At 32.5% G+C, this 24,093-nt stretch overlaps 2 protein-coding genes across 7 annotated transcripts in view; one reads left to right on the top strand and one right to left on the bottom strand.

Moving 5' to 3' along the window:
* The window catches only part of Sox102F (transcription factor Sox102F), a 190,584-nt gene extending 173,434 nt beyond the window's left edge, over positions 1-17,150 (top strand). For all 5 annotated transcript variants that reach the window (XM_065349588.1, XM_065349589.1, XM_065349590.1 and 2 more), the window contains 7 exons: positions 7,357-7,473; positions 11,177-11,341; positions 11,435-11,717; positions 11,806-11,952; positions 12,046-12,096; positions 15,175-15,327; positions 15,422-17,150. In XM_065349588.1, the coding sequence (XP_065205660.1) occupies positions 7,357-7,473; positions 11,177-11,341; positions 11,435-11,717; positions 11,806-11,952; positions 12,046-12,096; positions 15,175-15,327; positions 15,422-15,783 (1,278 nt within the window). In that variant the 3' untranslated portion in view covers positions 15,784-17,150. The remainder of the gene's footprint in view (positions 1-7,356; positions 7,474-11,176; positions 11,342-11,434; positions 11,718-11,805; positions 11,953-12,045; positions 12,097-15,174; positions 15,328-15,421) is intronic.
* A 2,710-nt stretch (positions 17,151-19,860) lies between these two features.
* On the bottom strand, positions 19,861-23,003 carry LOC135835364 (uncharacterized). 2 transcript variants are annotated; one of them, XM_065349584.1, is made up of 3 exons: positions 22,749-23,003; positions 21,776-22,610; positions 19,861-21,689 (listed from the first exon to the last, which is right to left on the bottom strand). In XM_065349584.1, exons 2-3 carry the CDS (start codon positions 22,590-22,592, stop codon positions 19,969-19,971), a joined length of 2,538 nt encoding a protein of 845 aa, XP_065205656.1. In that variant the 5' UTR covers positions 22,593-22,610; positions 22,749-23,003; the 3' UTR covers positions 19,861-19,968. The 2 variants fall into 2 exon arrangements, with proteins under 2 accessions (XP_065205656.1, XP_065205655.1); XM_065349583.1 differs by having other exon boundaries at positions 22,753-23,003.
* Positions 23,004-24,093: the final 1,090 nt, after the last annotated feature.

The raw sequence follows: 24,093 nt of genomic DNA, 5'->3' as shown, positions 1-24,093 counted from the left end.
TATGTAATAATGGTAGAAAACTTACTCCAGTGTGATCAATTCTATTTTTGGAGGATAATTTATATTATTATTTGCAAAAAAAAAAAAATGATAAAAAAATAGAACAAAAGTTTAGTAGGTATTATTTTAGTTTTGGAAGTTTCTTATTTCCCTTTTTGTTCGCTATTTTTATTATACTTAAGTCTTTTTAAATTATTTTATGTTTCTTTTGTACAAAAAAAAAAAAACATCACGAGTCAAGTTCTAATAATTAAATAAGTATACTTTGTTTTGAAGCGAATAAAATGGAGACAATTTAGGTTGGAGGGGGGGGGGTTCAAAATAAAATGAATGAAAAAGGGTTGTGATGTGCATAACACAACTTTGTGTTTAAATCACAAATTTTTTGTTTTCAATTTCACGCCCTTCGTTGACTAATTGTCAAATTGTAGGTAATCAAAATTGATTTTCAATTCATCAGGAAATTTTTTGAATAATTTTCATTTAGGTGGGTGATAAAAAGAGAAATGGAACAGATTAATTTCTTTTTTTAAAATTAGTTGAGCTGAAAAGAGGTTATTTTCCTGAGTAAAAATTTAAATAGACTAAAATTTATCACTTTAAAAAAAAAAAAAAAAAAAACAGAAATTCACATGAAAACATTGATTTAAGAAACTTGATATAATGTATTGATTTTGACAAAAATTGGCGACCATAAATTGGGAAAGGAGGCGAGTTGAAGTGCCTAGGAAGCTTGTCTCACAAAAGTTTTAGAATTTTGAAAATTCAAGCTCGAGTAAAATATCTGATTCGCAATACCTAACTACTTACGATTTAAAAAAAAAAAATGAATTTTTCTTCAGTGTAACTTAAAAATTCGTCATTTTAAAATGAGAGGAGGAGGGGTAGAGGAAGAGCGGATTGGAGAAATAAATCAGGATTACAAGAACTGTACATGCTTGAAAAATTTTGGCTCAAATTATACATTAAATTCGAAAATCCGATTCAAGTAAATTATGAATTATTGAGAAAATAATAAAATTATGCTCAATTTTGCTGTAATCCTCCTTCTCCTACCTCCCACATTGACAATTTTCACAAGCCAGGGGCTCCTTAATTTCCTTCCCTCTCGCCTTAAATTTTTGTATTATGATGATACACTGTAAATCTTCATATAATACGGATTCAAGGAAAGAAGAGACCGGAGAGGAGGAAAGTAATTTAAAAATTGATTTTCATGTTCATTTTTATTCAAATTTCATCTTAGGTAGTTACAAAAAAATGTGTAGAGGGGCAAAATGGAAATTAGTGAATGAAAAAAAAATTTTAAGCTTTTTTTCAATGCAAAGTAAATGAAATTTTTCAGTTTTCTCTCCTCAAAAAAATCATTTTTCTCGAATTCTTAATTTGTGTCCAATTTTTTCACCTTTCTAAAAAAAAAAACTGAGAGAGAAAGGAGGAGTGATTAATCTTAATCTTATTACCACTGACTGCGAGTATTGATTTCGATATTTTTTAATTTTTTTTCAAAGGCAAAAAAACATTTAAAAATTTTTAAAAAGATAAAACTTGAAAAAAATTAGGAAAACTTTAAAATTAAAAAATTTGAATCAAAAAATAAAATACTTCAATAGAATAGACACTTACGAGAACACCAGAAATTTTCGTTTTTTGATCCTTTTTTGGTCCTAAACAAAATAATCCATATTTCATGCCCATAAAATTAAAATTTTTGAGTCATTTGTGGGGGGGGGGGGTGTTTATAATTGCAAGATTACACCCGCGAAGAAAGGGGGTTCGATTTGGTTTATTAGGTTGATGTTTTTAGTAGGGTTATGAGTTTTCGGATTTCAGAAGGGTTTTCTTTCTGTTTTCTGGGATGGTCGTTGAATTTAGGTCTATTTGAAGAGATAGGTTGTATCTATCAACTTAAGGTTCTGAAAAAATTCTCATGTAGAAACGAGGGCTATTTAGACGAACACATTTGACTAATTTAGCTGATTGCGAGATTGTGAACACCATACTTACTATTTGATTTCGAAAAGTGCATACCTTATGCTTAATATAATTAAGTATATTTACTAATCTCAAAGCCAACGCGCTGAAAATGCTCTGAATATGGGTAAAGTGGTGATGAACCCGCAGAAAATCCTGCATTCGGCTCAAAAATATTAATTTTTTTCGTTTCCCGTCGAAAAATTTCAAAAAAGAAAATAAGTAATCCAATTATTGTGTTATTTTAATAATTTTTCTTTTTTATAATCTGATTAAAATTCATTTTTAATTGAACTAATGCTATTTTTTAAGAATTTGAGCAAATTTTTTTGGAGCGTAAAAATTATTATTTTTAAGGTTGTGTTTTTCCTGTGAGGAATTTTTCATACTTACCATCTTAGTATCCCCCCCCCCGCCTTTATTAGAGATGACTTAACTTGAATGAATTTTTTCTAGAGTTAGGAGGGGTGAGCTGAGGAGGTGAAAAGTATTTTATCTTAGGTCTTGTGAAAATTCTGAAATTTTGGTATTGAAAATTTTCTTGGCCTCTTTACAATGTGAAAGTTCTACGTAATTATTCCAATTTTTTTGAGTATTTTTCGTGATGTGTGAGAAATAGTTTAAACAACTCCACGAAAAAATACGTTGTATTTCCATTGATCAACAATTGATGAAATTTTCTTAATTTTGACCCATCATCGTATGTACTTTTCGTTGTAGCGATGTAGAGTGAGGTCATCTTTAAAATGCATTTTTTACTGTCGACTGTCGTAAATATGTGGTCGGTATCGGCACAAAATTTACAATCCTGCTTTCTCCCAATTCTTAGAAATGTCCACCTGCCTGTTTCCTTTTTGTACATGATTATTTTACTGTTCGTCTCGAAGTATTTGTTCGCATCATTTTTTAAAAGATCACTTCCATTATACTATTTCCTATTGTCTAGTCTGTCCGTCGCGCTTTTAAGATGACTTCATTGTGCTGAGTTTTCACCTGACCCCTAAATGCCAGTTCATTTTCGATGTTTCGTGGAATTCGCCGATACACTTGTAACATAATACATCCCTTAATGGACCAATCAGGAGTCTTTATTTTTTGGTCTTCTCCCGCCTAAGAAAAAAGTGGTGGTTTTGAATTTTAGCTTAGATACCTTGTTTAAAAATCTACGATGATTATTCATACGACTTCTCTCGCTCTCGTTTAATGTACTATTTTGATCGCGATTAATGAAACATTCGATGATAATTATTGAAGAAATTCCGTAAATTCACCTCAAGATTAATTTTTTGTACTTATTTTCAAGAATATATCTACGAACAATAATGATTGATTTGGTATGTTTTATGTGTAATATAATTATGTCGTATTGCTAATTGCGTTTTTATTATGGGTTAGGCTACTTGAGATCTTGGGAAAAGAGGGGCTCCGATTTATTTTTATTTTCTTATTTTTTTCTTTTCACTTTTTACTTTTTTTTAATTTCAAATTATATGGTGCATGCATGGGAGGAGTACGAGGGTATATTATGGATATTTCTCTAGATCATTCGTGGTAAATTGAAATATTTATAATGTACATAGTCTGTCAGACTGCCCTACGTACTTTAACTATGGTAAAGTCGTATTAAATTATTGGATATTTTTATCCCATGCACTCGTTGTTACTTTGTTGAATTTTGAGGTGATGGCACATCGTATTCTTCAAGTGAATGTTCACCCTGAAAAATTGTCGGGTCGCGATAATCACCTTATAAATTATCTTCAATCAGTACAGAATGAACTACTAGCGCAGTCAATATGCAATTTGACCCAAACATAATTACAAACAAAGTTTTTTTTGGTGAATACTGTTCTAGGGTGGTGTGCTGAACAATATACTAAAAGTCCCCGTCCCTACCCCACGATCTAACCCCCCCCCCACAGTGGATCAAAGCCCCTCAAAATCAGTTTTTCATCAAGAACTCCTGAAATATTGAATTTTGAGTAAAATGAGCCCCGTGATCATTTCATCTCCTCCCCAATACCTATCAAATGAGCTATCACCAACTCCCTAGCCTCAAGGGGAGTGGCGCTACGACCCCTCAAAGTGACATGATTTCAATAATCTTACATTTTATGATTTGGGACTTGTAACCTGTTCTGATTGATAAAATGAAGTCAAACTTGGGGAATGGGATCCTTTTGGGAGCTAGAGTTGACCTCTGGAGTGGGGAGGGTCAAAGTTGAAAATTACAGAAAGGTCATTTTTTTGGAGGGGCATAACATGACCCCAAATGGATGAAAAGGGTCCAAAATCATACCATCGGATAGTGCCCTATCTGTGATCAACATATCCAAATTTTAGCTTCCTAGGTCATCCCCACTCCTTTTAAGATGGAAAACCCGAAAATAGGGGCAAAATAAGGGGATTTTTAGCTTAATTCCGCTTTAAATGGGGTGGGGATGACCTAGGAAGCTGAAATTTGGATATGTTGATCACAGATAGGGCACTGTCCGATGGTATGATTTTGGACCCTTTTCATCCATTTGGGGTCATGTTATGCCCCTCCAAAAAAATGACCTTTCTGTAATTTTCAACTTTGACCCTCTCCACTCCAGAGGTCAACTCTAGCTTCCAAAAGAATCCCATTCCCCAAGTTTGACTTCATTTTATCAATTAGAACAGGTTACACGTCCCAAATCATAAAATGTAAAATTATTGAAATCACGTCACTTTGAGGGGTCGTAGCGCCACCCCCCCCTTGAGGCTAGCGAGTTGATCGATAGCCCATTTGATAGGTATTGGGGAGGAGATGAAATGATCACTGGGCTCATTTTATTCAAAATTCAATATTTCAGGAGTTCTTGATGAAAAACTGATTTTGAAGGGCTTTGATCCACTGTGGGGGGGGGTTAGATCGTGGGGTAGGGGAGGGGACTTTTAGTATGTTGTTCAGCACACCACCCTAGACAATATTCACCAAAAAAACCTTTGTTTGCAATTATGTTTGGGTTCGCCCATTTTTTTCTGCAATTTGTCTGGGCTATACAGATAGAGATAGATTAGCAGCCTTACAATGATGAAGTTGAAATTTGGCATTATTTTATACTCTCCAACACCTAAATGAGTTCATTTAACGACGCATGTGGCTATATCTATGTACTTGATTGTTAAACATCGTCCCTAAAGGCTACTTCTGTCTTGTCAAATGACTCCATCTAGATCGCAAAGTTCATACCGTATCAGTAACAGTCATCAGGCAACTGTTGACTTTCACATATTTCCTCGTGGAATTTTTTCAAATATTTACTCTGGTGCTTTTCGCTTCTCTCTTGAGTGAAATTAACGATCAACCGAGTCAAATTTATACATCCAGAACAAGTAGGTAGCTGGTTGAATTGAGGCAATCAGAAGAGTACCATACGAAAATGATCTAACCTACGAGAATAGGACGATTGAAGAATTCTGTATTATAATTCGCTCGAAAAGAATTACGATTATTGAAGAATACACTCGAGTCTTGATTAAATTACCTACGCATTAGCATAGCGAAGAATTTTACCTATTTCTTTATTAATTAGATCGTTATATGTTGAAAATTTCTTGAAACGATGGCAGAATAACGATCCTATACGACGATGCGACGCTGCTGGGACAGAATAAACGCGCGAATTGAGACGCTATAAATTTCACTCTCACCTCAACTTTGCACCCAATTACCTCGGCGGTGTTTGTGATCAAAATCGATCGAACGGCTGTATGAAAAGTGAATCTATAGTACGATACGATAGGTAGGTACTCTATATAGAGACCTACTCTGTACGATCGAGTACCTACACATTCTTTTCAACGGCGCGTTTCGCGTATTTGTTTAAAAAGATTCTCCGCGCTATCGCCATCATCCTCTCTCCAGAGCTGAGAATAATGGAAAAGCATTAAAGAGTTAAAAAACAGAAACTTCCGTATCTTTGTTGATAGGTCTGTTTGTGCCTTTCAACAAAGAGAAAATGTTGATATACAAAGACTGCGCGGTGTCTGTTCTACTCGTATTCGACGAGTCTTCCAATGATCAGAAGCTGTATACGCGGTTAGTTTATTTATCACTGCTCCCGAGTAGAAGAGGATGAGGAAAAAAATGAATTCAACGTTGGCCTGTTTTATGGATTCACTTCGATGGAGGTCATTTTACCTACCTACGTGTTGTGGGAGAGTATATTTGGTAAAAAAAAAGCCAGATTGTCCTAAAATTGACTGCATAATCTTTTTTTTTCAAAATCCAATACATACAATCTGCCTAAATATAGTAAAATTATTCGGTTTTCCAACATCTTAGGCGATAAAATCAACCACATGAGAGAGAGTGTTACCTCACGTGAAAACATTGCGAGGCATATTAAGGAAGAAGAAATCCATTTGCATTTGCACTATCTTCAGGTGTATTTTTGTATTCGAGAAATAATACGCGCGTGCGTTATAAATATTATAAACTCATAAAGAACATAATGAGCTAAAGTAATTCCAATTTTTTTCTCTCTCAATGTGTACGTTCTTATGACACGACGATGAGGAAGTGCTAATGAACAAAATATTACCAAGAATGTTTTGCAACGTGCAACAGAAGTGAGCATTTAGATAGAGAGAAAGAGAGAGAGAGATGAGTCGTATATGAATGAGATGAGAATGGACGTGGTGGACTCGAGAGTGTATAAATGTGCATTATTATCTATGAATTGGAGAGGTGCCTTTTTAAGAATGTGCTACTTTGGTTAACGTTTTATAAGCCATGATATTTTAGTAATTGGCGTTTTGCCTTCGTATATATGTACGAGTACTCCAACTTCCACTCTATAGTCATCCCTGTTCTTCTTCTTATACCGCAACCGCATCCTTAGCGTAACGTTAATTCATTCGTAATAAGGTAGAATTAAGAATGCAACAGCGAAAAGTTTAATTGTCTATGCCACAAAGAAACCAGCAGCAGTAGAGTCCATTGAAAAGTAAATTTTGCGTTTATTCCAAAAATGATCGCGTTGAGAGAATTTCATTCTGTACAGTGCTTTACCGGATAAGTTAATGGGTTAAGGTCGATACATACATATGATAACGTATACGTGCTTTAGAAGCAAAATACTACACTTAACACCAGCAGATCTAACTACAGATGTAGGTACTTAAATACAATGTATAATGTTCCTACGTATTATAGCTATACTCGTAACTCTGTGTCAATTGGTTTTCTTGAGAAAAGAAAAATTTCGAGAAGCTATTGTTTACAATTTTAATGCCAAGAATGACCATTTTTATATTCGTAAAAATATCAATTGTTTTTACAACAATATCTTAAAATACACGCGCGCGTCATTTGACTAATTCGAGCGGAAAATTTCTGCTTTCTTTTTGCAGATGTTGTCTTCGGAAACACAGTCTAAACAAGCCGAATACCATAAACGAAATAAAGAAATGATTCTGCAGCAGCAGCAGCAAGAATTAATGCATCAGCATAAGATACAAGAATTACAGGTAAGATGATTGCTGGTAGCCTGATATGTGAAAATTTGTTTGTTATATTTGTCTATATTTAGATTTCGAAATAGTAGGTATACTAGGACTACTGGGTGGTCCATACTTCCATGGGTAAAGTTCTGAAAGAAAATCATCTACTCAAAAGGAGCTTTTTAATTTTTGGCCAATATCTCAAAAAAAGGTCTGTTTCAAAAAAGCCATAAACAAACTTTTGAAATTAAAAATTTTATGGTCCATGATTTTATTTTTTTTCAATTTTTTTCTTCGGACTTCGTTATTTTCAAAAATTAATTTTGTGTCGTGAAAAAATTGGAAGCTGTTTCAAATGTTTCATCATAATCCAATTCAAGTTGAGCTTTCTTTGGCCGAAGTATCTCAAAAACAAAGCATATTTGAAAGACATGAATCATTGTAACAAGTTGGAAATTTAGGCTCTGCAATTGAAAACACCAAAAAAAAAATTGTTTTTGATCTTTTTTTTTAGCAGAACTCTCAAAAATTGTCTAAAATTGAAGTTTTAAAAAATTGAAAAAAAAAACAAACTTTCGTCAAAGCATAAAATTTACAAAATTCTTGACGTATTTTTTTGGGATATTTTCAGCAAAACTTGAAAATTTCAATTTGATTCGACCATTTTTGTAAGAATTTCGACCGAATTATATTTTTCTGTCTATTCAAATATTGCCTATTTTGGATATTGAAGGGGTCATCGAGTCCTTGAAATTAAAATTTCGGATTTTCTGGATCTGTAAAATTAGGAAGTTATTTTTTTCTCGATTAAATACAAACTTTTTGGGTATTTGCCCGGTTAAATTATAACACTCAATTTGATGTTCCATATTTCATAAAAATTTTGCCTGGTTCAAATTATCAAATATTAAAAATTGATCTTTCAAAAGTTATTTTCATTTCACAGTGATGTACAAAATAATACTTGATAAAAAAAAAAAGTCGTCTGCTTTCTAAGGAAGTTTTCCTACTCCACTCCCCCCTCCCCTCCACCCCAATCCCTTCAAGAAAACCTCATTACATGAAAGTTGGAACAACGAAACATCGAAAGAGTACCTGATCAGAAATACATCATCAAATAACATTTCAAGTGCAGAATTTCTTTTTTTGATTTTTCGTAAGTTTTTAAAAATTCAAATTTAATGAAGTTCTTATCAAAAAACAAAAAACAAAAAAAAATCAACGTAGAAAGCTAAAATTTAGTTTCAAGCTTATTTTCGACCTGCGACCTCTCAGATCTATTAGCGATGACTGTGAGCTATTTTGGAGCCTCTGGCAGATTTCAAAAGTTTTCTGTGTTCAGCAATTTTTATAGACAGAATCCAAATCACGAGAATGACAAATCCAAAGCTTTGAAAGGGATCTAAAATTTCAATTTTAACATTTTAAAAACGTATTTTTTAGTACGAGTAGTTGAAAAATTCAATAGTTGTCTCTAGTTCAAGAATATAGCTCAAAATCACCATGTATAACTGATTTAGTATACCAAAAGTTTCCCACCTGCTTTTATTGAAACATGAGGGGGAAAATAAGGCACCTTAGACTTACACGTAAAGGTGAATAATTTGCCCGATAATCAAATCGGAATTTTTGAATCAATTATAGATAATCATCCCCTCCCCCCCTTCCACCATATAAAAATATAATTCTACGAAAGCCAGATTGGACGTAATCTGAAATCGAGAAAAATTAAACTCAATTTAAAAATATGTTGAACAAATTTTTTTTGCAATTTTTTTCCTTTAAATTTTTATTTATTTATTTTTTTTGAAATTGCAAAACGTTTTGCTTCAAACTCAAAATTTGGCTATAGTATTTTTTCATTTATCCATACCTACTCGTATGGTACGTCAATTGAACGAAATATTGACATTTATATGTATTTTCACCCCCCCCCCCCCTCTTTAAACAAGAAAAATTCACTGATTTTTTTATCATGAAGAGATGCTCGTGATCAGAGGCTTTTAATTTTGTATAATAATTCAAGTATGCAGTATAGGTACCTAACTACCTATACTTTATAGATCACTCAGTAAATGTCAATTTGTTCACAATTTTCTGAAAATTGTGTGAAAATGCCTTTTTTGAAATGTTGATCGATCAAAAGTACGATATGGTCATTTTGACTCTTTGAGACATTTGCGGCGGTTTTACTCGTACATTTTCCCAGAAATTTTTCAAGGTGTCTTTTCATCAAAAAATTCGAATTTTAGTCAAAAAATTGAAGAAAAATTGAGAATTTTACTCAAAAATTGTTTAAATTTTATTTTTTTTTTTTTCAATTGAAAACTTCAAAAAATTCTCTTTTAATCTACAAAAATTCCAAACATTTTGCCTCAGTTATTTTGGTCAGATTTACTTATCATTTGTATTTTTTGAAATTTTGATGTAGCATTTTCGAGAGATTATTTGACAGATCTTTATTCAGGTGTCTTGTATACCTAGACCTACCTGTTGATTGAAATATTGTTGGAAGTCTGTGTATGAGGAGGAGGATGGTTACAATTCGCAACAGAAAAAATTCGAGAGCTTAGTCTGAGATGTAATCTGATAATTTGATTTTATGTTACATGATTTCGTTAATATTTTTATTTTGAGGTAATTGCCATTTTTTGGAATTTCGCGAAGTAGATTGAAAACTGGGAGGAAATCATCTCCAATGGGGTTTGACTATATTTTTTCATTTAAATTGATAGCTACCTATTCATTTTCCTGAGAACAGGTAGTTTTGATTTTTTTTTCTCATTAAAATAAGGATTGAATAAAAAGTGAAAAAAAACTCAAATTGCTGTTTAAAACTGAAATACTCGACGTACCTCAAGTACCTACCTACTATCATATTTTTCGATTAAAATTTGCATATTTTTTGTAGCTCAGTGAGAAAAAAAAAGTGAGAGGAGCGTTAAAATGAAATCTGGACTTTTTATTTTGCACTTATTTGATTTTTTACGTTATTTTGAATTTATTCTTCCATTTTTCACATTGAAAAAAAAATTCCATCCTTGTTTCCTCTTTGAACCCAAATTTTGATTTTTTTTTCAGGCTTGTCTTAATCGTTCAAGTGTAGCATATTGAGCATGAATGTATAGAAGTATGCCTCGAGGTATCTTCGAGAACTTATTTTTCCAACGAATTTCGCAAAACATTGACCCGTTTTAACCCTGCACAATCGTAATAATTTTACAATCCCTCGAAGTTAATTAAAATACCCGCTGATTTTATTATTAAAAGAGAAAAGAAAGAAAGAAAAAAAATCTAATTGTTTATTCTTTGAAAGAATTCACTGCTGACATTTTTACGATTACTACTGACACAGCGAGTCAGATCGCTATGAATACTTTCCAGTTCCGTTAGAAACTAATTTATCTAGGAAAAAAAGATACACAACCGAGATCGTTGATACAGAACGAAAATACTCGGCAAACGTGTTTTTAACAATGTTGTAATTTTTTAACGGTTCAGCTTTAGGTGGTCCACGATATTGCATTAAAACTGATGACAAATTTATAGCGTATAGTTAATGCCTTTGTATTTCCGTAAAACACGAAAAGGGACATATTCGATGAAATATTTCATAGCGTGTTTCAACATACATACCTACATATTGTACTTGTACCTACTTTTACGCATCTATGTGTATATATCCTATATAGTCGTATTTTATGGTTTGGGTATATTTTGTCGTTTACAGAATCAAATATCCAGCCAATACGCAGGAATGAAGGGTATAAACCCGCAGTCATTGATGTTTCTACCCATGCTGGAGCATATGAGACCCTTACCTGGAGCCATTTCGGGTCTTGGTAGTAAACTTCCGCCTAACGCTGTTCCACAAATACCACAATTACCACCTTCGGTAAGTAAAATCTACCTATTTAAAAAAATGCTTCTTTTGTATTTAGTATTTTAGCCAAAATTTGCAATATTAATTGGTATTTTTATTTCGCAGCTGATAGCACCTTGGTTGAATTACTTACCGCCTACGACATTGAATAATTCGCAATCACCGTCTCCTCCGGCTCCCACCACCGATCCGGATGCACCTTTGAATTTGACTAAACCGAAATCCGAGTCATTCGGTTCGAGTAATTCGACTAATTCTACACCTCGTTGGAACGATAGCCTGATAAGTACTAGTAATTCGTTAGAAGCGGCGTCCAAATTGCTACCAACATCGCTAATGATGCCTAGACCATTTTTGCCCTATCCAAATTTACCACATCATCCTTCCAGTAAGGCGTTTTAAAATTTGAAATGGCGTATCTCATTGTGCAGTAAAATTACAGGTGTTTTAATGTACTTTTACGATGTTTCTTATAGGGCCAAAATTATCACCGAATAAAGAAGCCGATAAATTACCATCGTTTCCTAACCTGTCTAATATGTATCCGTCGGTAAATACGCAACAGCAGTCGAATATTCGAGATGATATTAAAGACGAAGGTGATTTTCCAGGTCTTTATCAGAGTGAGTTTTTGAGAAATTGTATTCGATATTTGACCTACTTAAATTTTAAGATATCTTGGTAAAATGATGCTAATGTGATGATTTTTTTCTCAGTGTGGGGAACCGATGGAGGTTACAAGATACCAGATGAAAGTGGAGATAAAGGTGAGTTTTGATTGATTTATTATTTTCGGTTGACAATATAGGACAATATATTTTAGAGTTTCAGCCGAATTTGCTTTCACGACGGACGTTTCATTCAGCTCGTTATGAGTTTGAATTTGATCGACCATACCATATCACAAATTTTATTTAATTTTTGAAAAAACGAAGTTTGCATTTGAGTAGGGATGATTTTGAGCAAAAATTTTCATCAGTCCAAATTTTTAGGAGTGGTTGGAAATGGTGGAAATTAATTAAGAGAAGTCAATACAAAAAAATCAGTATTTTAAATGTCTTTTGGGAACTTTAATAGATTTTATTGAAAAAACACTTGATTCTTTGAAATCTCATCAAATTTTTAACCTCTCATCTCCTCCGAGCTACACTATTTTTTAAAATGGTCAAAAATACTCTAAAAAAACAGTGCTTAAAACTAATTCAAATCATTGTAAAACCTGATGAGAATGCCTGAAAATTGTTTCAAGCCACAAGCTGTTGAAATATCATTCAAACACCTAGTTTGAAATATTTCAAAAAAAACACTCAAAATTCTATCGAAATTGTTTGAATTTGAAACATTGTAAAAATTCATTAAAATAACTCAAAAAAATGTAGGTACAAATTGTGCAATTTTTTTTAATAATTCATGAAAATTAATGTAAATTTATTTGACTTTGAATTTTAACTCAAATAATTTCTATGCAAGTTTTACATTTTTTTTTTTTTTTTTTACATTTGATGAAAATCAATTTGAAATATTTTAAAGGTTGTTTTTACTTTTATCTGCATTACCTATAAAAATTGCACAAAAATTGCTTAAAAGGTCCACAAGCTGTTGAAATATCATTCAAATACCTAATAGTTTGAAGTATTCTAAAAAATACTCAAAATTCTATCCAAATTGTTTGCAACATTGTAAAAATTGATTAAAATAACTCACAAAATTGTAGGTACAAATTGTGCAATTTTTTTAAATAATGCATGAAAATGAATGTAAATTTATTTGACTTTAAATTTTAATTCAAATAATAATTTCTGTGCAGGTTTTACATTTTTTTTTTTTTTTTTTTGAAATCAAATGATTTTGGGGTTGAAAATTGACATGATTGCGTTAAAATTGTTTGAAAAATGATACAAACCGTTAGAAAATAATTGAAATCGCTTGAAATTTTTTTTCAAGACTCAATGTACGTTGAAAATATAATTATAATGAGGCAGGTAGCAGAAAAACTTTGAATTGAAAAAGCATACAAAAATGTTGTTTCAGCCAAAATTTTAATTACCAAAGTTCATTTTTGTGCTTTGGAGGAATTAAAAAAGAAATCAAAATTAGTTCAGAGGCGAAAAAATAAAAATTTCAACTCATAGACTTGAAAGCTAAAATCTGGCATATTTCCTATTTTCACTTCCCTCGCCAGTCCTCACTCCAAATCGATTAGAACCGGTTTTCGACGCTTCTGAAGCCTTCAGCATAGTTTTTGGAAATTACCAATTCCACAACATTTTACCCAATGAAGTAGAAAACTGAAATTTGATATTCATTCATTCATTTGTTGTCTCACCCGTTCCCTCAAAATTTATTGGAAGCGGTTTCAATCTATTCTGAGTTCTTCTGAAACCTCCACAAAATTTTTGGAAATTTTACCCAGTGAAGTTGAGTAGCTGAAAGATGCGTATACTATGTTTCAACCTATCTCCCTCCTCTTAATGTTGATTGGATGATGTTTCAAGACGTTTTGAGCCATTTTGAACTCTACAGAAAATTTCCAGAAATTACGATTTTTACGAAATTTCATGCAATGAAGTTAGAACCCTGAAATTTGGCATCTCTTCTATTTCTTACCCCTTTCTCCTCCTCTGAAAGGTTATTAGAAGTGGTTTCGAGCCATTTTCAGCACTTCTGAAGTCTCCTGAAAAATTTTGGAAATTACGATTTCAACGAAATTTTCCCCAGTGAATTTGGGAACCTGAAATTTGGTGTGTATCCTATTTTTTACCCCACCTCGTTCTTCTCAAAATTGATCAGAAGATGTTTCAAAATGTTTTAAACAGTTTTAAACCCTCCAGAAAATTTTCAGAAATCACGATTTTCTCGAAATTTCACCCAATTAAGTTGAAAAGCTGATATGTGTTTTATTTCTTACCCCTTATTTCTCCCCTCAGAATTTATTGGAAGTTTCGGGCAATTTCGAGCAGTTCTGAAGCCTCCAGAAAAAATTTGGAATTACGATTTCCACGAAATTTTCAAATAAAATTGATTTACCTATGTAGGTTTAGCACTAAAATTTTCCTCCATTAATATTTCATTCCTACTCACAATCAGAAAAAAAAAAGAAAAAAAAAGAAAGTTCTCACAACAAACGTCTTCTCATCTTTGATTTATTTTTTCTCAGCTTTTTTGATCCATTAAATCAATTTTTAAATTTTTAAAATGACTTGTACAACAAACTTTGGTTGATTTTTTTTCGTGACCGCCAAATTCAGATTCAGTGAGTCGAAATACCTCAATTTTTGTGAACTTTTCGCTATGAATTAGTTCAATTTAAAATTTTTTTTTTCACTTTGAAATCCGTAATTTTTTATAAAAAATTGAGAAGAATGCATTTTAGGTTTCAACTCACAGAATACAAATCCGAAGCTTAATGAGTCGAGTTTTGGGCAGAAAATGAGAACTTCGCCTATTTGGTCATATTTCTCGCTCATCCTCCTCTCAATATCTTGGCCCTTTGAAGAGTCACGATAATTTTTTTCGCACCCCAATTGAAGTGAAAATTTCAAAATCATCAAGGAATTTTTGTCGTGTCAATGAACTTGAAAGATGAAAATTTCAAACTTCAGAATTTTTAAAGTTCTGTTAATGGGGTTTTTTTACACTTTCTTTTCATCTAATGGAACCCCATAACGTCTTTGAAACGAAAACGACGTTCGTATAATTTTTTTTTCTTTTTGAAAATAACCCAGAACATCGAGAGAAATTCGGCTAGAAAGGAAGCTTTTATCGAAAATTTACCTCGTCGAATGTTAAATTAAGCAATATACAAGTTGCATATAAATTCTAAAAAAAAATTTCAAACTTTGCAGCCAAACTGGTGCGACAGCATAAGCGAGACGGGGAGCAAAAACCACACATTAAAAGACCAATGAACGCGTTTATGGTTTGGGCTAAAGACGAAAGACGGAAGATATTGAAGTCGAACCCTGATATGCATAATTCAAATATCTCGAAAATATTAGGTAAGTTGAGAAACTCGTAATTTATATCTTAGATTTCATATCGTATATAAAATTTTCATCGATCTAACGAAATAATATTTTTATTCAATCGCAGGAGCTCGTTGGAAAGCCATGTCCAACTCGGATAAACAACCATATTACGAAGAACAATCCAGATTATCTAAATTACACATGGAGAAGCATCCAGATTACCGATACCGACCTCGACCCAAGCGAACTTGTATAGTGGATGGTAAAAAAATGCGAATATCGGAATATAAAATGCTGATGAGGCAAAGACGCAATGAAATGAGACAACTTTGGTGTCGTAACGATAGCGCCGGACCTTCGGCTAATTCGGGTCCTTCGAGTTTTAATTATTCCCACGACGATCCCGGATCGCCTATCGAGATGATGAATTACTCTCCTAAACATTCTCCAAATTTTGAAAACCATAGTTCATACGAAGAAGATTAAGATTTAAAATGGAATACCTACGGACGTGCAGAAGACTGATTTCTCCTGTTCAGTGCTATACAGTCGTCGAAATACAAACAAAACGTGCGTTTTTAATTTTTTTTCTCGTTTTTTTTTCTTTTTTTGTATCAAAATATTTTTGTTTTCTGTGATAGTACTTCTCATTAATTTATTGTAAATTATGGCTTTTTTTATATGTTTTTTTTTTTTTTTGTTATTTTGTAATGTTTCGATGACCTTTTACAAATGTGTCGCGAATTTTCTCCTATGCGAGCGGTTGTATTTCATGCGTTTTTTAGAAAAAAAAATAATAATTGCTTAGTTTATAACGATATTAGATTGGATATGAGATCTATGTACAATTTATGAGTGAATATTCCACGTCTCGTTTTATACGTGTACTTCTCTTCACTCCTTTTTCTTTTATGTGATTTTTTCAAATACCTATTTTATGTATAGGTAGATTTCAATTCGAAGCTTTGAATTCATTATGTTGAGATCTCTTTTTAACGAGCAAGTTGTAACCCGGAGTATTTGACTCGCAAATAATCCAGGGAAATTTTAAGAAAAGAATAAAATTTTCGATTCCCTCGAGGTTACTTTTGATACCTGGTGGTGTAGAATTTTTTCCAAAAAAATTACGTATATTTTCTAGTGATCTCGAAACCTCCACCGGGTACCTATTTAATTTAGGTAGGTACTCGCTTATCTATCGACATCGAGTGATCAAGTAGATATACTTGTCGAATAAATAAGCCATTTTCCCTGCAGATTCGAATCGCCCAAAAAACGATTCGATTCGAAAAGAAAAAAATGTTTTCTAAAAAGCGTATAAAAAATTCGCTTTTACGTTGTAAATAATACACATTTTTCCATTCTATATTGTTGATGCCTGTAAAATGGTAATGTTATTAAACTGAACGTAAATTTAAGTTAGTTCTTAAAAATTTCTTTAGAATGATCTCATGTTTGTTAGATGTCTCGTTGAAACAAAAAATTTTAAAAATGTACACATGTAAATAATGCTCGATTTATCGAGATTTTCATTGTTTTTGCTTCTGTTTTGTTATACGATCTTAAATCATTATGCTGTATTTTTAAATTTAATTATCTTGTCCAAAATTTTCAATTTTGTACAAATTTCAAGCGTGATGCTCATTGTACTGCACGTGTTTTTTTTCTCTTTTTTTTCATCTTTTGTTTTGTAGTCTTAGGTTGTATTATTCCTACAGTTTTAAGTATACTGAATACTCTGTTGTGTACTCGAGCGTTGTTAGTACTTTTTGTTGATTTAATTAAAATTATATAGTCATTTTAGCATTACGCTGTACTTAAATATTACGTAAAAAATTAAAGCATTATTGTTACGAGATGTGTTTTTCTTCAGGTACATTTGCATCGTATATTGAGTTGAAGAATCTAGATCAATAAATAATGGATTATTATTTGACCAAGATGATTTGAAGCACTTATGAGGGAATGGTTAGAAATAGTTTGAGGTGGAAGGTGAAAAATGATTAGTTTCAGGGCAACACTGGAAATTTTATAACTAAGGTTTATCATTGAGTAGGTAAGTATGTTGTTTGGATACGATGAAAGTGAGAAAAGTAATCTTCCATGTTCAAAAATGAAATGAAAGTCCTGGGAAATGATCCACTTTTTTGAGCTTAGGTATCTGTAACTAAGTTCTGAAATTCTGTGTTTTTTTCTTCGAATTTGAAAGGGGTTGGCAATTATTATTTTTGAAATTGAAAGTTGACCATTTGGTAGGAGGAGGGAGGAGGGGCAGTCAAAGAACGTAATCGAATAAATGCTGCTGGTGTTGTCAAAATTGAAGGACTTCGTGTAATAGTAAATATTTCATTAAACCCCAGGAAATATACCTTTTTCTGCATTTTTTTGTAGATCTTTTGTTTTTGTGATCATAAAAAGTGACGTTTTTTTGAAAAAAATTTGTGTAAAAAATAAAGAAAAAAATGCAAACACCAAAAAAATGTTGATAAAATTTTAGAAAAATAATGAAACAAAAAAAACAAGAAACCAAGAAACTGAAAAATTGAACAAAGTTCTTAGAAATACACTACCAGGTCAAATTTCAGGGACTAAAAATATATTTTCATTATTCTTGATTTTTTTGAAAATTCAAATTTGCAACATTTTCCATGAAATTTATTGAAATCAAAATAGAGGTGGAAAGTTGAAATTGGTTTCATGCCTTATTTTCAACCTTCTGAATGGATTGGCCAGGTTTAGAGTCGTTCTAAAGCCTACAAGCAGATTTTTAGATTTTCCATGGTTTGGAAAACCGAAAAGTTGTCATAAAAAGGGCTTAAATGAGATTCAGTGTCTATAAACTCGAATTTTCTTTTCTTTATGCGACCTGTTTGATTGATTCGGGCATAAATTTTTAGTGCTAAAACCCAAAAATTTCTCTAATTATTATTTGAAAAAAAAATAATAATTTCAAACGTATTAATGTAAAAAGAAAAAAAAAAATAAATTCACTTTTACCATATTTTCAAATTTCTGGATCGATTTGTGGTAGATGGAAATCATTCTAAAGTCTCCAGTAAATGTCAAAATTTTTCAATTTTGGAAAAATTTTCATTAATAAATTCAATGTATGAAAATCAACATCCAAAATCTCAGATATTAACTGTTCTTATGTTTTTTAAAATTAAATTATGTAATTTGGAGGTCAATTTTCCAAAATAGTATCTGAATGATCGCTGGAGACAATTTTGGATTTGAACCTGCTGAAATAGATTTTGGAAATATGTTCTCAAGACGTACGAAAAAAAGGTCTCCAAAACAACAAATTCAAGTTTATTGATTTTACGAACCACCAACCGGTAACTTTTTCAAAATTGGAAATCCAGAAATTCGCTGGAAACTCCAGAACCACTCGGAACTTGTCACTAATATGGATTCAGAAGGTTAGAAATGAGAAGTAGGCCAATTTTCAGCATTGTACCTCAATTTGATGAAAATGAAATTTTGAGTTTTTCATTAAAATATTACAGGTCAAGTTCGAATTTTCAAATTTTGCCAAAAGTTGAAAAATGAAGTTCGGCTGATTGAAATGATTGTGGTCTAGTAATTTTTTTGGATTCTCTTTCAAATTTTCTTTGTACTGGTTTGGATCAACCGTCCCTTGCCTCCTCCTCGCCCTCTTTTTATAGTTATAATTTTACAACAAGCCATTCACGTATTCGTATAAATTTAAACTATATTCGGATTCCGTTTCTGAACACCCTGTAGGGGGAAATTTTATTAAAATCTATAATAAATTTATTATCGTTTTCATTTTTTTTTTTTTTTTTTTTAATTTCATGGGGTGTAGGCTGCCTCTTCCACTCCCCATTAGAAAGTTCAAAATTCTGAATTTTCAGAATTTTTTTTGGTAAAAATATCAATTTGTTTTGAAAAAACAACAATTCATGCATAAATTTTCTTCGATCCATTTTTATTTTTATTCTATTTGATTAATTGGATGAAAAATGTTTATTTTCATGTTTTCATTTTCAAGTTCTAAGAATGAAGTTTACAATTGAAAATAAATTACTTGTATTAAGTTCAAAAAAAAAATTATTTTATTCAATTTTGTGAGGTTTGTAAATTTTTTTTAGAATTTTAAAAGAAATCAATATGAGTAATTTGATCATTTAAAAATCGAGTTGTACTCGAAAATTTCACTGTCGACTTCAAAATGACCGGAAATTGTGAAATTCGGTCCGGGGATTTAATACTACCTTCGGGATTGATATGTAGCACTAAAACTTGAAAAATGATTAGGTAGGTAACTACGTAGCTTTTGATTTTGAAGTTGACTAGAACAATTTCTCAGAATCTAAATTGTTAAATAAATAAATAAATAAATAAATAAATAAATAGGTATGTGAATATTTCAAACACAAATACTAGCCAATACCCAAGACCCAAAAGAAATTTTCAAGTGCAAACCCATAAGATAGGGAGACTCAGTTTTTATGTTCCTGAATTTCAACACTTTGCCTCATTGATCAAAACTTTTCGAACAGGTGAGTATTTATGTCATTTTCAAAACAAATGAACGAATTACATAACAAAACGTTTAATTATAAATCAGCCTTCTAAGATTTGTCAATTGTCACAAGAAAAAAAAATGAATAGAAAGTTACTTTATCACATACATAGTTACATGCATTACCGGTACAATAATTGGCGAGGAGTGCGAACATCGTGACCATGGACGGCACCAATACACTCATAAAGGCCAAGATTTTCCATAGGTTCGGGTGATGTAGTCTCCAATTGGAGTTCTTCTTTCAACTCCCAGCATTGGTTTGTTTCAGACCACTGATGTAGTTTGTTGGCGAACACGTGTAAATAAATGTTTTCATACTGGATCGACGCGAAAGATTTCAAAATCCGGAAATTAACATCATCTCCTGTCAGGGGAAACCGACGCCAGGTTCTTGAACGTGGGTCAAATGACTTGAAGTAGGAGTCGAATACCACAGTAAGTACATCGCCATTAATGATGGTTAGATCTTGTATTTCGGAAGACGTTCGCGTAAATGACATATATGTCAAAGGCAACCATAAATTTAGTTTGAAATTGAATTCGTTCACAATGTAAGATGAACCATTAGAAGCATACAATCTGTATAACTTATCTCCATCGCTTGTAAACCATACGTCTTCGTCCATTAGGTCTTCATCGGAAAATCCCGGCTTCTTTGAAAACATTATCCAATGATTCAATTCGATCGAATATTTCAATACATGGCCCAGGTTAAAACAACAATAGATTTGGCCGCGACAACTCAACAGCGAGAACTTACGCCACCAGCTCAGTTTGGCATTTACACAGCTATTCAAAGAGATGAATTTTTTCGAAGACGAATTAAACACATAAAATACAAAATAATCAGCATCCAAAGATAACATGATGAATAAATTATCATCCACTAAGGCAGCGCTTATGTTAACCAAACAAATCCTGCTATGATTTTTCCAAGGGTTTGAATTCGAAAGACACAGACACAACGAGGCAATTTGACCCAACCTGGCGTTCAAAACATGTATAGTTGACGTTTGCCAAGTCCACGCGACAAAAACAGGAATTTCGCATAATTTTTTGTTAAACGAGTAGATTTTTGGCGTTGTTTTCTTAGCAACAGGAATCAGCGAAGTAGACTTCAAAGTCTTCCATAATTCGTATCGAATCATTCGCTCGGTGCAGTCGTTTAAATCTGTAGGCACTTCCATTTTATAACTCGTAGTGCGATTGCGATTAATAGCGAGAGCGATTCGTGGTATCAGATGATAACGATTTTTTACATCGTGAAAAACCCATTTCGTACACACTTTTTTAATTCGATGTGGATTGTCGCAGAAATGTGACGATGATATCAGTAAATCCTCCAACATATCGAACGAAATGAAACGGATAGGAAACGAATCAATACTCGAACACATTTCTTCGATATTCTTCTTCATCAACCGTACACATTCGGTCATTAAATTTTCCATTCTGAACGTACTGGCAGCTTTAAATACTGGTGTTATGGTTTCGGACGTTAATCTTAATTCATCAAAATAGATATATTCAAATATCATGTCACACGTTGTTTGATCAACACCAAGAATTGAATACTGCTCACTGGTAATCGATCGCTGGGTCAGTGCTTCTGCACATTGAGCGTCTGCATGAGAGGACTGCTTAGTGGAAGAAATTTCAGCGAAATGGGCGGACGCCGGACACAATTTAAATCGATGTAGTTTGTATGTTTTTTCTCCAACATTTAGTACGATATTGTGAAAATACCCATTTTCTAGAAGTTTCGTCAACTTTTTTCGATGGTTTTTTTCACAACTGATTGGAGCTTTTTTTTCTTCGTACTTCGGCAATTTCTGGGGAACTGAAAAAAAAGAAGAAAAAAAGTACAATGAGTATAAGACTATCTTCAGGATTGTAATTAAGTCGTATATTAAACTTCAAATATACCTGGATTTATTTCTCCATCACACACGACAAATTTGTAAAAATGTTTTGCAATCATTTCCGGATTCATTTGCTTGGCGATATCAGACGATACAGTAAGGTTATTAAAATCTTCATCCTTCATCGCATTCAGATAACAAAATCTTTGTTTAACCGCATTTACGAGCCTTACTGAATGACGAAGTCTGTTTTGCAAATCGTGATAAATCCATTCTGCGCAAATTAGGCAAATTTCACGCATATCCTCAGTCATCGAGCTGTAGCCTACGTAGCTTTGACTTGAAATTATTCGAGTAATATCGTCAACCGGTAAACACATAAGATCTGCATTATTTCGCATATTTGCCAAATGATTCGATAAATATTCGAGAACTGATGGTAACAAACACTGCAGATTGGGATTTTCTTTCATGAAGGTGTATAATCCGATTATTTCAACATCCAGGACCGAATTGCTTTTCATAAATGTCGCGTACGTTTCGACGTCGATTTCCATTTGTAAGTAATCCATGGCCATTAACAAAGCAATGCAATTGTCGTGGTTCAAGACAGACGTCAGCGTCTTTCCGTATATTATATCAGTTATGGTAGAGAATGTATCCGAATCCATTGCTCGTAGCTCTATCAAACTGCATTCATCTTGGTTAGAGTACTCGATTAAAAATTTTTCAAAGTAGTCCGATTTCCATGCCAGTTGCAGTTTATCTAAATAATAAACATCGGTATCCACTTTCACCATGACATCGTAATACTGACTTTTTACTAAATGTTTGGTTTTTTGGTGATCAACAGTTACTTCTAAATTGTCTTCGGAACTCATGTTTCTTCAGGAATTTTTCTGCGAAAAAATAATTACGTAATTTTAGTTGATTTGAATTTTCATCTTGTGCATAGCTTACTGTATAGACTGCAGAGTATGATCTCATATTATTACATCATTTTTATGAACATTTGGTATTAAAAGTGAAACACTTACTTACTTATGCTCGAATAAGAGAAATTCAAACGTAATCTCTCATCACTACAGAATTATCGAATACTAGTCTTGAATTTTAGTACAATCCGGCCGTCATCAGTCATCAAATCGAACACAAGCAAACACATTATACAAAATCCACCACAAAAGGTTTGATCTTTTCACATTCACGTATCCACACTACTGAATTCGTGGAAACTGATAACAGTGATAACACAAAGACATCTAACACAATCACGAACTTTTGCCCAACTTTAAAATTCAAGGGGTTAGAAATATTTAAAAGAAAAAAATTAACATTTCTAGCCCCTTCAATAATTGGACAAAAATTCATAATGCCCAAATTTGTTTATTTTCCAAAGTAGGTATACTGCCCATTCCCAAGATCAAAAATACGTTTTTTCCGATTTTTTTCCAACGCTCAGGTTACCCTTAAATTTCAAGGATGGATTAGTATTCGATTCGTACCGAGAAGTAGCTACACTTCATTAGAGGAATAGGTCCTACTTTCCAGGGATAGTCAGTGACGTCATAACTACAGATGTAATCGAAGCAGAGCTTTGACATCACTCCTTTATCACTTCGTGGAAGAGTTTTATCAATTATCTTCAGCTCATAACATTTTGAATAAGTAAAGAAACAGTATTTTGGTTCGGTTTTCTATTAAAATTAAAAGGAAAAAAATCGTATTAGATTCGTAAAAGGTAGTTAACATATATGTAAAAGTAAAACAATGAAACGATGAAAAGAAATTTGAGACTTTGAACTTTATCATATCATTCTATACAAGCTAAATCAATACGTATGATCATCCAGTCTGCGAATTAGCATTGATTGATCGGCAATTAAGCTTTTCTCTCATCTCTTTTTCAGCAGCGCTAGACGCTAGATAAAAGAGTATTGTTTTTTTTCCGTTTTGACTTACGACTATGATGAGGTACCATTCAAAAAGTACCTTTTTCAGAATCAAAATTCAAAGTTTCAATAGGAGTGGAAATTTGATGTACGTTAGATATGTAAGTGCGAATGGTGTTGTTTCATCGAAGCCGACGGATATTTACAGACAGCACATAAAATGTGATTTCGATTTTTTCTGGTTTTCATCTCTGTAAGACAATAGCTCAATAGCATAGTAAGACAAGAACTTATGATGACTATGATGAGTTTTTCCCATCCTACATGGTTTTTTGAAGTACCTATTATCGCTTACGGTTACCATTACTATCTTTTTGTTCACTCATACAGAGCTGTAAATGCTTGATCAAGTTTTTTTTTATGCTTAAATGTATGACCACAGCGGTCACACGTTATTGAACTTGGTTCCATCTTACAAATTGTTTACTAC

Source organism: Planococcus citri, chromosome 2 (assembly GCF_950023065.1).
Source record: "Planococcus citri chromosome 2, ihPlaCitr1.1, whole genome shotgun sequence".
In the NCBI taxonomy this organism is placed as follows: Eukaryota; Metazoa; Arthropoda; class Insecta; order Hemiptera; family Pseudococcidae; genus Planococcus; species Planococcus citri.
The sequence above is the reverse complement of the archived record's forward strand: the minus strand, read 5'-3'. Positions and strand labels throughout refer to the sequence as shown.